General features: G+C 37.4%; 2 protein-coding genes across 4 annotated transcripts in view; one reads left to right on the forward strand and one right to left on the reverse strand.

Moving 5' to 3' along the window:
- Positions 1–15057, forward strand: part of KCNMB3 (potassium calcium-activated channel subfamily M regulatory beta subunit 3) — a 98966-nt gene extending 83909 nt beyond the window's left edge. For both annotated transcript variants that reach the window (XM_045037244.1, XM_011286052.4), the window contains exons 2-4: positions 822–1013; positions 4863–5061; positions 6225–15057. In XM_045037244.1, the coding sequence (XP_044893179.1) occupies positions 822–1013; positions 4863–5061; positions 6225–6623 (790 nt within the window). In that variant the 3' untranslated portion in view covers positions 6624–15057. The remainder of the gene's footprint in view (positions 1–821; positions 1014–4862; positions 5062–6224) is intronic.
- The window catches only part of PIK3CA (phosphatidylinositol-4,5-bisphosphate 3-kinase catalytic subunit alpha), an 81208-nt gene continuing 77610 nt past the window's right edge, over positions 12464–16061 (reverse strand). For both annotated transcript variants that reach the window (XM_023260376.2, XM_019840086.3), the window contains exon 21: positions 12464–16009. In XM_023260376.2, the coding sequence (XP_023116144.1) occupies positions 15739–16009 (271 nt within the window). In that variant the 3' untranslated portion in view covers positions 12464–15738. The remainder of the gene's footprint in view (positions 16010–16061) is intronic.

A 16061-nucleotide genomic window follows, 5' to 3' on the forward strand; every position in this document is an offset into this window, starting at 1 on the left:
ACACACACACACACACACACACACACACACAAGGCGAAACAAAACACATTTGTGGGCTGGATGCTGTCCATGGGTCACCAGTTAGCAATTTTTGTTTTGGACTTTACTGTTCACTGGACCCCCCACTGTGAAATAGTTTATCGCATCCTTTGCTGGTACAGAACAGAGGGAAGGAGAGAAGAAATGTAGGACCATTCACACAGAGCTGTGAGTGAACAGAGAGGAGATGAGGGGTGAGGGGAAAGAAAACAGCAGTGAAGGCTTCATTATTCTGAGTGGACTGACCATGGGTCACCAAGCCCCATAGTAGATATGCTGCTTTTCCAACAGCCGAATATAAAAGAACAAGTCAAATCCTACTATTTCTGGATGCTGTTAATTCCAAACCTCTTAAGTCATTCTTTACATATGGAACTCATAAAATAGTGTAAAAATCATTTTCATGGGTAATGTGCAGTATACCTGACAGAGAAGTAAGCTCATAATACTTATTCACATAATACAAATGAAAACTACAGACAGGCAATTCTTTCCTAGTCATTGATTAAACAGATCTCTAAAGACTTCCTTATGATTGTTTGTTATATGTAAGAAATAATATTATATTATATTACATTATATTTTATAACACATAATTTTAGCTTGTTTAGATGGACTTTTAGCCAAGCTCTGAACATGGGATTTCATGGTGTTGCACTGAACCTGCTCACAAACCTGAGGTGGACAGCAAATGGGATCATCCCTCCACCCACCATGGGTTGGTATATGTTTCCATTTCTCTATGGGCTTATTGAAATATCTCCTTCCTACTTCCTCCAAAGGACAGCCTTTTCTGCCTCAGGCAGAAATAGAAATATAGACCACGATGATGGAGACTTACCAGATGTGCACAAGAAGCTGCCATCCAGTGCTGGAGAGGACCGAGCCTTGCTGCTGGGCTTTGCAATGATGGGCTTCTCAGTCCTCATGTTCTTCTTGTTTGGAATTACCATCCTAAAGCCTTTCATGCTCAGGTAAGAAACATAGGAGACCCAGAATTTTCAATTCGGATCAGATCCAAGCATAGTGGTAGAGAAGAGGAAGTTGGCTTTGGCCTCTTCAGCCCTCCTGACCACTGTCTAAGGGATGATAGAATCACCTGTTTCATTATCAGTGCTGGGAGGCAGTTGGGTGTAGAGAAAGGTGTGGTAACAAAGTGGAAGATACTCCTTTACCACTCCCCCTTGTCAATTTGAAAAGTACTTCCAACAGCTGATCCATAAATTAGATATGCATGGAAGGAATAAATTCTTCCTTTAACAAGCAGATATTATAGGGAAGGGTTAATTTAAGTCTTCTATGTGAACACAATAAAAGTTATTTAACTCTGAGTTTTTTGAGTTTGACAATATCTACCTAGCACATAGTAGTTGCTAAATAAGTGTTTCTTCCCTTTTGTTTTATTCATTATTAAATACAGCAAATAACAGTTACCATTTATTAAATATATACTATATGCCAAAATATTCTATATTTTATCCTATTTAAATCTATAGCAAACCTATCATGGTAGCATTATTTTATCATTTTAATTTTATTTTTTTATTTTTATTTTTTAATGTTTATTTTTGAGAGGGAAGGGGCACCACCAGCAGGGAAGGGGCAGAGAGGTGGGGAGACAGAGAACCCCAAGCAGGCTCTATACTGTCAGCACAGAGCCTGACGTGGGGCTTGATCTCAGGAACTGTGAGATTATGACCTGAGCTGAGACCAAGAGTCTGATGTTTAACTAACTGAGCCACCCAGGCGCCCCTTAATTTTCATTTTATAAATGAGAAAGCTGAGGCTCAGTCCAAGTAACTTGCCCAAGGTCACCTAGCCAGTAAAGAACTTGCCTGTCATTTTGATATAAGACTCCTGGTCTCCTAATACTTAAATGAAGTTTGTAGCAATGGGGGTGGGGGATGGGAGGTTTCATTAGGGCAGGGGAGGAGCTGTTTAATTTTGGAGGATGCCTTTTACAACATGGGGTACTTTGAGGGAGGGCAGTATTGGGTAGGGGGACAGCAAGGGGCACCTTCCCTTTTGTTAGCCAAAGAGTGATAGAAGGCCTAGGGAGAATAGGGAGAGGGAGGCCTAGGAGTTAAGAAAAAGGATCACAGAATAGGAAGTAGGTGTCCTGCTTTTGTTATTTATCAGATTCATCTCCTGCCATTCCTAAGTTACTATTAGGGCAATAGTGTGGAGGTCACCATCACTACAGAACACAGCGCCACTATTAGAAGCATTCAGGAGAATTTTCCCTCTGGTATTATCACCATGTTCTGCTTCTCATCATCCAGCTTACTTTTATTTAGTAGACACCAGGAAACTTATATGTGGTTATACTTCCTTCATTGCTTTGGCTGCTAGGAAGCTCAGAGTGAAATTTGTGGCCCAGTTCTCATAACTGTAGGGGATCTTATGGTTTTCAGTTTACATGCTTCACCTTACTCTTGACTTCTAGCTTTCTACCTTCCTTTTTCTATTACTCCATTATATGTAGAGAGATATCTATCTATCGCCTATCTCTACTTACCTACCTACCTACCTTCCTACCTACCTGATCATCCATCCTTCCTTCTATCCATCCATCCATCCATCCATCCATCCATCCATCCATCCACCCATCCAATCATCAATCTAGCTGCATCACACATACCTACGTAAGCTGAATAAAGTGTGTGTGTGTGAGTGCGTGCGCACGCATGTGTGTGCATGTGCATGAGTGCTTGTGTGCAGGTCCAGATTATTTTCTAAAATGTGATAATTTGGGAGATGTTTTGAGGATACCTTCTGCAACCTGACACCAAACTGTTGCTTGTATTTAAATTTTACTTTGCTAAGCATTTCTGGAAATTGCTTAAAGTAATTGAGCGCTTAAGAGTGGTGAGTTCTCATCTGTCTCTTGACTTGTGATTTTGTGCCACCTCAGAGTGTGGTTTTGCTCCATGGAAGATGGCCTGCTCCCACGCCCTTCGACCATCATCTCTCAATCAAATGATGGATTTTGTCTATTTGTAGACAAATAGACACAGTGCTGTTGAAAGAACATGCTCATGTTTCCAGCTCTAAATACATGCCTGGTTCCAGGTGCCTGGGTGTCTCCGTTGGTTAAGCATCTGACTCTTGATTTCAACTCAGGTCATGATGGTGCGGTTCATGAGATCGAGCCCCACATTGAGCTGTGTACTGACAGTGCAGAGCCTGCTTGGGAGTCTCTCTTTCTCCCTCTCTCTCTGCCCTTCCCTTTCTCTCTCTTTCAAAAAATAAATAAGTAGACTTTAAATATGTCCCTGGCTCTCACTGAGAGAACTGGCCTGACCCTTGTGCACAGGAAGAAATATACTGCTCTCCATAATGGAGCTTTCTGAAATCTTCAAGGAAGGTTCCAACCACACTCAGTTCAGCATTTGATTAGGATTCAGAGAGCCTAAGTTCTGACACAGACAAATAGGCAACTCTAAAGAATTATTTTAAGATGCCTAGTCTAAATAAGTACAGAATTTAATTTTGTGGAAAAGCAGCTGGTGTTAAACCTGTGAAAGAACCTTATTTTTCATATTTGTATTTTCACTTGCCCAACATTTATAAAATTTATAAAATATATATAAATTTATTTAAAAAATCCAATGATTTTTTAATGCCCTGGGCCTTGAGATTATTTTAAACTGCACTGTGTCTCAAGTTTATTATATTAAAACAGAAAAATGTTTACTTATGGCCAAAGATCTTAACAGGAGAGCAGTATGAATCCAGCTAAATGAGGCTTTTCAAACATTCTAGACTTTAGAATTTGCTAATCTGACTTCTTGTGTTTAAGTCACCAGGAAATAAGGTCAGGGACCCACCTGGGTGTGAGAGTGAGGGCCCCGAGGAATGGACCTGTACATTGTCAAGCATTTCTTCTTACCCTCCTTTACTTTATCTAGGACTTGTTCTCTAACAATTTCATACATATTTGTCTTTTCAACACCACCACAAAATTTTCGTGGGCAGGAATTTTGTCTACCACTTCTCATGGCACCTAGAACATTCTGTGCATGTAGTATGTGTGCAAATACACAAGGAATGTATTCCAAATCAAACTTTCATTCAGTACAACATGTATTGAGCCTCTGCTATATGGGAGGCATGGTGCTTCTTGCTTTAAGGAACATGAAGATGAATAGGATATAGCCCCTCACCTCAAGGAACCTACTGACAGTGAAAACACAGTAAGTTTTCTGAGACATTCCTTCTATGATTTGTATTTGCCTCTTTGGAAGTAGAATGAGTACATGGAATTGTACCTTGTTACTAGAATTCTATATTGACTAAGGGTCACATTGACTGTGGTTGGAACCTTCCAAAGGCACATTTTCATCAGGACGGGCCAATGGGTGCATCTTGAGATGATAAGGAATGGAAGAGGATAAGATTTCTGAGTATGTGGTTACAGTAATATTTGTCAAAGCATGGTTCGCCAAATACCTGCATCTTAAATACTGCTGAATATACAGATTTCCTGGATTTCAACTCAGATCAACTAAATCCAAATCTCTGGGTGTGAAGCCTTAGAATCCACAAATACTTCACTCTTAAACTCGCTCAGGTGATTCTGAAGTTTGAAAACCATTGCTCTAAGGGTTGGTGTAGTAAGAAATATGCCAAGGGGGTCATAACTGAGATGAAACTTAGCAATATGCTGTTGTTTCTCTCCTATCTCAATGTTCCCTAATCATTATGTACCTTCTGTAATGGTTCCACATTCCCTGGAAATAGACACGTCTTGGGTTATCACATTACAACTATAAAAGTAAATTTTCTAGAGGGTGAAGATCATTTATCTTTTGCAATTGAAGCATTCAGAGAGAAGAGTCGAACTGTACTACCATCCACACTCATATCACGGACGACTGGATGGACTGCGCTTTCCCCTGTGGTGTAGGCTGCCGAGGCCGGGGCGAGTACCCATGTCTTCAGGTGTTTGTGAACGTCACCCATTCAGGTCAGAAAGCTCTCCTACATTATAATGAAGAGGCTGTCCAGATAAATTCCAAGGTAATTTCAAGTTCATGTAATTAAAGAGTTCTAATTACAGCTGCCCTTCCATGCCAGACTGTCCCCTGCAGAGTGCAGTACCCAGGACCATCTCTGGCAGTAAACCCGTTTCCTTCCAGTGAACACCCCTACAGTGGTCAGATTGGGATAAATGAAGCTAAAGGCATTCTTGGGGGAAAAATGGGGGTTATAGAATGGAAAGGAATCATGCCAATTTCACACACTGGTGTCTGGAATTTACAGGCTGAGCCAGTGGACAGAGTCATTTGTAGGCAGTTTTACTTGTGGAAGCCCAACTCCCCATTGTATCAAAAATGTTAAAATGTACTCAACCCATCTTACATCAAGTAAGCAATTTTTCTTATCAAAATAAATGTAAAAATTATTATAGTTTTGATTTTAATACATTTCTTGATTGGTTCATATGATGTATAGTGTACATTCTCACTAACTATGAAAGTTAGGTTGCATCAGATTAGTTGACATACTATGCTTTGTTGTCTTTACTTACTTAGGCACTTAATCAATCTGATGATCTCGGTTTTCTATTTTGGATGCAATAGTTTTTAAGGCCTCAAACATTTTTGTAGACCCTAAGCACAGTGCCTCGAGTGCCTAGTGGATATGCTAAAAAACCTCAGGCATTTTTGAAAAAAAAATCACCAGCTGACATATCCCTTCTTCACTGGTTCTGCCACCCAGGAACCAAAGCCCATGTAGGACCCCTCTCCGTGGGCCTAGGGCAAAGGCTTCAACATGCTATCCTTTAGGGAAAGATTTTACTGTAGGAAATCAAGACCAAGATGATCGAGGCATTGATAGGTGTTGAGAACACATAGTGAGCTCAGCAGATATTTGTTGAATGGACAAAGACCAAGGGGGCCTGCATGGTCCTTATGAAGCTGGTCACTGCCTCTTCTGAAATATTTGTATTCTAAGAATCCCTTTCCACATTTCTGCATAGTGCCTGGAAATGGCCATATCACTCTGTGCCCTCCTGCCCACACTTCCCCATGAGCTTTACAACAGCTTCCATTAGCTTCTGAGATTGCAACTCTCCACGAATAGCTTCAGTCTGAAGCTCTTTCAGAATGAAAACTGTTGTTTAAATGCTTGGTTTGGGGGACAGTGCCCTCATCTTTCTTCTTCTTCCATATTCCTAGTGCTTTTACACACCCAAGTGCCACCGAGATAGGAATGATTTGCTCAACAGTGTGCTGGACATAAAGGAATTCTTTGATCACAAAAACGGGACGCCCTTTTCATGCTTCTACAGTCCAGACAGCCAATCTGAAGATGTCATTCTCATAAAAAAGTACAACCAGATGGTTATCTTTCACTGTTTATTTTGGCCTTCACTGACTCTGCTAGGGGGTGCCCTGATTGTTGGCATGGTGAGATTAACACAGTACCTGTCCCTGCTGTGTGAAAAATACAGCGTTGCACTCAGAGATGAGGTAGGTGGCAAAGTACCTTATATGGAACAGCATCGATTCAAACTGTGGAGTGTGGGGAGGGACAAAGAAAGGGGCAGAAAGATCTTAAGACAGTGGCCAGATTAAAGTCCTGGCCTTCAGATACCTGCAATTTTTTCACCTGTGGACCTAATGACGCCTGCTCGCAAACTAACCACGTAGAGGCAATTCAAACTAAGTACATTTCTTTTGGGAAACATTTTAAAAAAGCCTATGTATTCCATTTATTCTATGAATACATACAAACTCACCATCTTTTTTCTACCCCACATTTCTTTCCACATGAGCCAAGGAAGTGCTTTTTGTCTCCACATGGTGAAATGAGCTCACAGTAGCTGTGCTTTATCTAATTTCAGCTCTAGCCGAACTTGTCCGTGTGGAAGTAAATGATGGAGGGTATCTAACCTATTGGGTACTGAACAGCCAGCCTAGGTCTATGCAACACAGTTTACATCAAAACATTTCCCAAAAAAGTGCTTAGTGAAGAACAGGTCATTCACTGTTAGGAAGATAATAATCTGGTAATTTCAAAAAAATGTGGGCTGACCATTTTGCTTCACCATTCATGATAAAGGAAAGCTGCTCCTAGCAAATGGCACTGAGTTTAGAGTTCTCTGTACTTAACCTTGCCATGTACCATGTAATTTTTCTTTCAGCAACATTCTCCTAGTTAATTATGCTTTCCATAAGCTCATTTTCTTCTTTGTGCACATTCTGGTGGGGGTGGGAGAGATGGCCAGAAACGTGAAGTAGGGAGAAGCTGTATTGGATGGAATTTAACATTCATCTCAGATAATCTGCAATTGTAGAAAAGTCCCACGTGGACAGTCAGCAAACATCTGTACTTTAATGACTCAACCCTGGTTATTAACTAATGAATGTCACAAGGCTCTCCCAACAAGTGCTTTCCAGAGTAAGCTGAATTGGGAATTGAAAACATGTTATTTGTTCTGAAAACCAATGTGCCTCAAAGTATCTCTTCAATTTTACTAAAAAAGTTTTACATCATGGTCCACAGAAAGAATGAGACTTTGAAGCAACTTTTATATGCAGATGTAATTAAAACAGAAATTTTGATTCCAAGTAAATATTATGCCTTTTAGCAGTTAATTTCAAATCACAAATTACTGAAGAGACTGAATGATTAAATAGAGCAATATTGACTTGACAAGTAATGAACAATTTTGGTACTTTCTCCTCCTCCTAGTGTGGAATAGTAGAAAACACATGTGTTTCAGAGGATTTATTTGAATTCATAGGTCATAACTACAGCTTTTCAGATACGTATCCCCCGGAAGTTCAGCTGAACTGAAATGAAGGTTCAAGCCTCTCTCTTCTCATTTATAAAATGGGGAGAATCTCTTCCTTCATGGGGTTAAGGAAGAGACAAGGTAGAGTATATAAAACACCTTAGTTTCTTGCACCTAGTAAAAGTGCTCAAAAAATGTTAGATAAATTTTTTTTTGCTAAGTTTCAATATTCAGTCAGCCTCTTTTGGGTATGTATCCAAAGGAAATGGAATCAGTATCTCCAAGAGACATCTGTATTCCCCTGTTCATTGGAGTATTATTGACAATGGGCAAGATATGGAAACAACCAGTGTCCATTCACAGATGAATAAATTGTGATCTTACACACACACCCACACACACACACTGTACACACATATGTGAGGTGTGTATACATATACACAATGGAATATCATTCAGTCTTAAAAAAGGAGACCCTGCCATTTGCAACGGCACAGATAAACCCAGAGGGGATTATGCCAGTAAAATAAGCCAGACATAGAAAGGAAAAAACTGCATTTCACTTATATGTGGAATCTAAAAATGTCAAATACACAGAAGCAGAGAGTAAGATAGCGATTACTGGGGGTGTGGTCAGGTAGGGGAAATGGGGAGATGTTAATTAAAATGTACAAACTCTGTTTTAAGATGAGGTCTAGAGATCTCACGTACAGCACGGTTATGGCAAGAATACTATATTGAATACTGGAAATTTGCTAAGAAAGTAGATTTCAGGTATTCTCATCACATAGACACACATACACACAATGTGAGGAGATGATACATTGATTAGCTTGACTATAATCATTTGCTGTACATGAATATCAAATCATATTGTACACCTTAAATATATACAATTCTCATTAAAAAAATAAAATAAATTCAGTCAGCCTTGGTACCTTTCACTGGACAGCCGGTTATAGGGGCTAGCGTAGGGAGCTGTAGGAGAGCATTCCTTCCCCTTGTCTTGGCGAAATATAATATGCATTTAAGATTCAGAACGTGCTGCTTAAAAGGTTGTGGTAAATTATTTTGTATACCAAAGACTTTCCTGAAATAAAATAGATGTAGGCACACATATTTTAAGTCATTCTACAAATTGAGATTCTATAGATTTCTAAAGGGCAGATCTCTATTCCATTTCTTAGTAAGTTTTGACACCCATCTAACAACGTGCAGTTCTTGGGATTTTTCTCCTAACAAATTCAAAACCACTCGTTTAAAGCCTAAAAAGTGTGTGAAAGTGTGAAACCTAGTGTTGCAATTACCAGTTTTCCACTCATACAGTGCGGCTACTTGGTTCATCTCGTAACCTCATCTCAGGAAAGAGGAACATTATGCTTGGAGAACAAAGTCCATTTAGAATAATGTTAATTCAAAGTCACGCAAACCATTTGGCAAAGAGACAAAATGTGAGCAATCATTTGCTGTTAATTGCTTAGAAGAACAGAGTATCAACACTCACATGTATGTACTACTGGTCCAAGTACAGACTCCCCTTTTGCAAGGTTTACGATAACTGAAAGTAAAATCAGTTTGCTTCTAGCCCAACCTCACTTCTAGGTTCTGGTCTTCAACTGACTTGAAAAAAAGTCTGTCTGCATGTACAAACACATTCATATGTATATGTGTATGTTTCTGCTTGAAACACAAACATACAATTCTTTTTGCTTAAAGGAAATGAATATTCAAACAGATATTTCTCTAATATTCATTACTGGGGCAGAAAAATTGCTTTTAAGGCATGATAGTTTCAGGTTTTCAATCAACTATTCTTAGTTGTTACTGATCAGAACTCAAGTTCAGCTAAATTTTGACTATTAGCAACACCGGTTTGCTTGTAAGTATTCCAAAAAAATGGCAAAGTATAATTATCACAGTTTCTTGTTTAAAATATGTAGTACACTAAGGACTGCTTAGACACCAGTCATTTTTTTTTTTTTTTTTTTTTTTTTTTTTTTAATAAACAGCGTGATGTTACAGACTGCAAAGTTAAAAGAAAAGCAGACATTGACAGTTTCTGATGAGCACAAACAGTAAGTGCAGTCACAGGCCAAACATCTTGCTAGGAACAGCAAGACTGGGAAGAGGTCTTAAATTTAGTGACACTGTATTATTCTGTATTCTCAGTACAATAACACATGCATCTTGCTGTGTCAAACCTTTTTGGGCCATCAGTAAAAGAATATGTAAAAACATTTTTCTCCTAATGAATGCAGTATACCACAGGACTTCAATTCATTGAATGACAAAATAGAAATAGATTTGCTACAATTAAAAGGGGCCACAAGAGGGTGGTAGGGGCTGTTTTTTGAAGCTTCCAAAGTCAACATTTGATGTGTTTGTAGTCTTCTTTTGGTAATGCCACATTCCCCAAGATAGTAAAGCGTTATGTTCCAAAAGGATATATTCTTTTAGACTGTATTCAACCCAAGGAAGTCTGAGGACTGAATCACATCAAAACTATCAATTGTATTTGACTTAGGTTCCGTAGCCAAAAGCGTTTCTAGAAACCACCTGAAGTCCAAGCTCTCCAACCACTCTTCAGAACATATATTAAATGTGATAGGGGCTTTTTTTTTTTTTTTAATGAAATTGATAGATCATGACTACATTTGTAAATTCATACTTGAATTAATAAGTTTAGTCTTATTAAAGATATTTTGAGAAAATATAAAACAATGAAATTTTTCTTCCTCCTTGCTTAACCTAGAAGGAGTAACAAAAATAAGAATCACCTAAAAATATACATGGCTCTTAGCATAACCACAAAATTATTGTAGTGACAGATTAAATAAGGTTTCAGATAAGATTTAAGACTTAACTGGCTTACAAAATGCATTAAGAAAGCCTTTCCATACTTACCAACATGAAGAATGGAGTCTACTGTTGGTAGTGAAAATCAGTTACCTAAACTACACTAAACGTACAATGGACTGATCCCCTCCCCCCGCCCACCAACCGCCCCCAACCCCCTACTAAAACTCATGTCATTGTGTAAAAAGTGAGAAAATTTCCTTATGGCTCATAACTGTCACTTTATGCTAACTAGCACGGCTGTAATATTAACATGTCTAAAACTAAGGAAAAGGAACGACGCTTCACTGATAAAAAGAAAGTGTAAAACCTTAATCAAGTGAAATACTTGGATGAAATAAGTTTATTTAAAAACTAACATCCCAACTCGGGAAACTCCTAATGAATTCTAAACACTTCTGAGCTTTAGAACCTGATGCTTACACCTTTTATAAACGATACTTCTTGACTAGGACTAGCGAGCAGTGTGTAGGCAAATAGAAATGTGTGCAGATATACACACACCAATTGCACTAATAATAAAGAAAAGGAAGACAGCTAATTTCGAATGCCGAATTCAAGAACCTAGTACCACAAACCTTCTGGCGCTGTAGCCTTTTCCGTGGCTGGAGCAATGATTAAATTTTAACCAAATTTTTTTCTTAATGTCTCCAATGCCATTAAAAACAAGGCATGCCAACTCTGACTTTTTATAAATCTAAACTACAGTGCTCTGGAAATTTCTGTAACATCAGAGCCTGGTATTGAATTGTGACTCATTTACTTTTTTTCTTATTAACCTTCTGAGGTAGAGTTACCAATCCAATTTTATCAGGACCATAGTTATCTTGAGCTAAACCCCATAATCTTTTCAGAAAATGAAAATAACTTTGTAAAGAAAAGAAGAAAGGCTTTCCAGGCCATGGCGTGTAAGATACATTTATAATTTTAATGTAACAATTAAAAAATAAAAATGGTTTGTGTTTATATTTTAAAAAACAGCCCAGCTGTATTTCTCTGTCACCAATAATTGTTATCTGAGGATCCTGTCCATGCTGAGTTTTATACTTCAGCCCTCACAATGCCGTCCTTGAGGAAGAGTTATTTCCCTCCTGGTATGCACAGTATACTCACAGCTTTCTGCCTTGTCTTTCGAAGGCCCCGTCTAAGGCTTCCCTTAGAAGCGCCTCATCTGAGCAGGATGGGCACGAAGAATGTAATTCATTCAAACAGACTCCCCCTCTTCTTCTGCCCCCTCCTTCCACATTCCCCTCTTCTCAAAAACATCTGAAGTATGAAAGTTGTTTTTAGATAGGAGAAGCACCACAATCCATTAACACCGCATAGGGTCTTTAAACTCAATATTTTAGTGATGTCTTGGACATCAAAATCGATTTTTAAGGTGGATTCCAAGTATGTGGGTCCAGCCCAGGTCTGCAGTTTGTGTAGACATAGAAACAAAAGTCAAAACATTCAGAAAAGGTTAACCTGCTGACTTTAAAATAATGCTGGAAATCAAATTTTTTTTTTTTTTCAAAGAGTTGGCAAGCATGGGCTATTGGGTCAGAATAGGAATTAAATGGATTTATAAAATCGTTAACAAACAAATCCAAGTTTATGTGTTGTGAAATTTCCATGGTTCTTTTAAAACAGATAGGCTGCTCATAATTTTTTTATGATGCTAGATCGCTCAATTTTTGATGGAAAAAGAATACAGATGGACTGTGTTTTACCTATGTGAAAATCACCAATCCATTTAAAATAAAATCCAAGAGGGTATATACATTCTAATCAAGTCATTGATTATTTTCCTGATTAATAAGAACTACACTTTACACAAAATACTTTATCAGCAGCTGTTTTCATCAAAAACCAATAGTCATAGTTTCACAGTTGAAAAAATTACACATTAAAATATTTTACAATTCATTGTATATTCACCAGGTTCCCATTTCCTAAAGGGCTTATAATATAAAGCAGATTAGAAGGGAAAACCTCAAAGTTGATTACTTTGACACTGAGTTTTACAGAGGACACTAAGAACCACAAAAAGCTTAGGTTCTATCAGAAAATAGTGACCAAATTCCATTCTTCTTTAAAAAAATCCAATTAGAAACATCTTTTTTAAAAACCAAATTCTACAATATGATTAACAGATTTCAAATTAACAGCAGTCTAAAAATCTTCAAAATAAATGATTCTGTATAGCTGAGAATATGATAAAAAGTTAAAACATGATTTTCAGATTATATCTTACTAGAATGTGTTTAAAATTAGGTTTTATTTTCTTTAGGTTCTTTAAACCTGCTTGGTTTTTTTTTTTTCCTCCGAAAGTCATTGAAGGAAGTTATTTCTCAAGTGACCAAATGAGACTGTCGAGTCAACAGTGGGTTATACCACATTCAGTGACAAGAATGGTCGGCCACAGGAACTGACCAATCCATTGGGGGGGGGGGGGGTGGTGACCAGACACTGCACTACCTGGAAACGGCTTACCGTTGACTTGACATCTTAGTCACCCCATGTAGCATTCAATTCAATTTTTGGTTCTTTGCCTTCTGAGCACTACCTGGCCTTTTTTTCTTATTTTTAATGTTGTTTGCTTAAACTCTGCTTGGATTTGTTTAAAACTTACTTTGCTTTTAGCGAAATCACTTAACCTATAGAATCTTAATTCTTAGTAAAATTTGTCTACGCTTCTTCAAACAGAATTAACTTGGTTGTAATAACTATTGAAAATAAATGTAAATGATGAAATAAGCTGTGTGGCTTGTGTTTTAATGGTGGAGAGGTCCCAGGGGAAGGGAACTATCTGGGCTCATGTGAGAAATGCACAAATTATATACATTTTGTGCAAGGAAGCTCAAAGCTTTTTTGGCACTCGGGAAAAACGTGGTTCTCGGTTAAATCTCCAGTTTCTACCATCAGAGTTTCAGATTTGTACCATTTCACTGAGTTTTCCTGTAATTAATCCCTGACATAGAAAAGACTGGGATGTTAGCATGTGTTAACTGAATATATCTAAAAGGCACAAAATGTTAAACAAATTTTAATAAGTTATGAAACCTCTATCTGCAAAAGAATCTATTTGGCTTCCTGCTTAAAATGGGAGTTTAAATTCTTCTTAACTATTCCAAGACAGTTTACAGAAGTAAGTTCCCCTAATTTTCAAATTTATTTTTCTTGTTGGCAATATTATGTACATGCTTTAGTGAAGTACCTAAATCTCCAATAATTAGGCCCTTTAAGGGTTCTAAAACAGCCAAATATTAAGAGTATTTGTATTAGAGTCCCTTGTTCGCTATTCAAGACTTCTATTATAGGTAACTGATTTCATAAGTGAATTATCATTTAAGTGATGCTGTTTTACTAGAGTATATAATGTACACTTTTTATAAAGTTGTATTCCAATAATATGCCTAATCTAGAAAACTGTCAGTAAATTATTGCACTTTTTCTGGTGTGGCACCTGGACGTTTGCTAAAGCTATTTCCTAGGGCATTAATCATTCATTTCAAATACTGACTAAAATAACAGATTCTAGAGTGATGACTAGCATTAGCCCCTACATCTTGGGTTAATGTTTTCCAAAGTGTTTAAGAATGCATCCTGTACTCAAATGCAATTTAATAAAGTTGAAGAGTGAGCCCTAACTGCTTGGAAATGGGACATGATCTTAAAATGGTTTAAGGTCCTACTTTTATTATCAAGATATTGCATAAACAGCCTAAGAAGGTAGAAAGTTCATGGTTTCTATTCCCCCATATTATAAAGTATTATTCATGAGCATACCTGGGTAGAGGGGCTGAAGCAATCAGGAAGATATGCTATATTGTGTCAATTTTGGCAACTAGTTTCATGATTGAGGCATTATCAACTATAAAAGAAGGTGGAAAATGGGGGATTCATATGAAAACAGAAATAAAAGGAAAGAGGATGAACTGTAATCTGTTTTCCTTATGTAGTTATACACTAGTCATTGGTATAAATGGGATAGTGCCTGAGCCTCACCCACGGACCGAGAGAAAAGCTGACCATGCTGCTACGGACAATAAAAAATTTGGGGTGCAAAACAATGCATGACTATGGGACAGATCATGTAAATAAAGAATATATATTAATGATAGTTTCTATAATATAAATAGCCTTTAATAAAAAAAATAATCTTTTTAATAACATTAATACTCACTTCTATTTTCTGGAAACATGCATGAAAAATGTATTCAATTCAATTGCAAAAGGAGAAAAAAAAATCAACCTAAGGCGAATACTGTACAATTCTGGAGCAAGAGCTTTTCCTGCTCATTCTTTCTCTATGATGATTATTGTACTCTGTGGGAGCCCAGAATTTCCCTGGGAAATAAGAATCAGATTCTTGTAAATACTGTCCAGAAAAAAAAAAAAACAAAACAAAACCCAAAAACACCACCTTATAACAGGTCTCATTTGTGACTGCTTCCAAAACTTTGCAGATAAGACCCCATATCGTCAAAAGGTTTGATTTATTAAAAAGGAAAAGTCTCCGGTGAAATCTCAAGAGTCCCTTCCACCCCAAGCAGTTTTCTTCATTAAACAAGGAGTCAAAAAAACCCACTTCAAACTATAAATTGAACAGCAATGGAAAAATAAGAAATCTTCATTATTTTCTAATCTTAATGCAATTTAACATCAAACTTCAGTTTCCTTGGACCTAATGCAATAATAGACTTTGTTGTGTCCACAATTTCAAAACATAGAACATTTGCAAGACAAAAAAAGAACATCATTCTTTTTCCTTCTCCACCATTTCTATATATTTTGGGGTTTTTTTGTTTTGTTTTCTTTTTTAAAAAAAGATACAAACAATCTTCAAAGTTTACCTTTTTGGACTTAAGGCATAACATGAAATTGCGCATTATTCTAAAGCTTAATTTTGAAATGAACTAGTTTAGTGCTCTCAAACCCTGTTTGCGTTTACATTATTTAAATTATATAGTATTTTATTTCTGTTCTTGTGTAAATTCTAATGCTGTTCATGGATTGTGCAATTCCTATGCAATCAGTCTTTGCCTGTTGACAGTTATTAACAGTGCAGTATAGAATCCAGATAATGAGCTTTTGGTTTCTCAGTTATCATTTCAGTTCAAAGCATGCTGCTTAATTGTGTGGAAGATCCAATCCATTTTTGTTGTCCAGCCACCATGATGTGCATCATTCATTTGTTTCATGAAATATTCCAAAGCCTCTTGTTCAGTTTTATCTAAAGCTAGGGTCTTTCGAATGTATGCAATATCATCAAAAGATTGCAGTTCTGGCATTCCAGAGCCAAGCATCATTGAGAAGAGATTTATGAAGAGATTGGCATGCTGCCGAATAGCTAGATAAGCCTTGTAACACATCTCCTGAAACCTATAAGTAATAAGAACAGTTTCATCAGTATGGAACAAATGGGGTTAATATG

The sequence above is a fragment of the Felis catus genome, chromosome C2, assembly GCF_018350175.1.
Source record: "Felis catus isolate Fca126 chromosome C2, F.catus_Fca126_mat1.0, whole genome shotgun sequence".
NCBI classification, from domain to species: Eukaryota; Metazoa; Chordata; class Mammalia; order Carnivora; family Felidae; genus Felis; species Felis catus.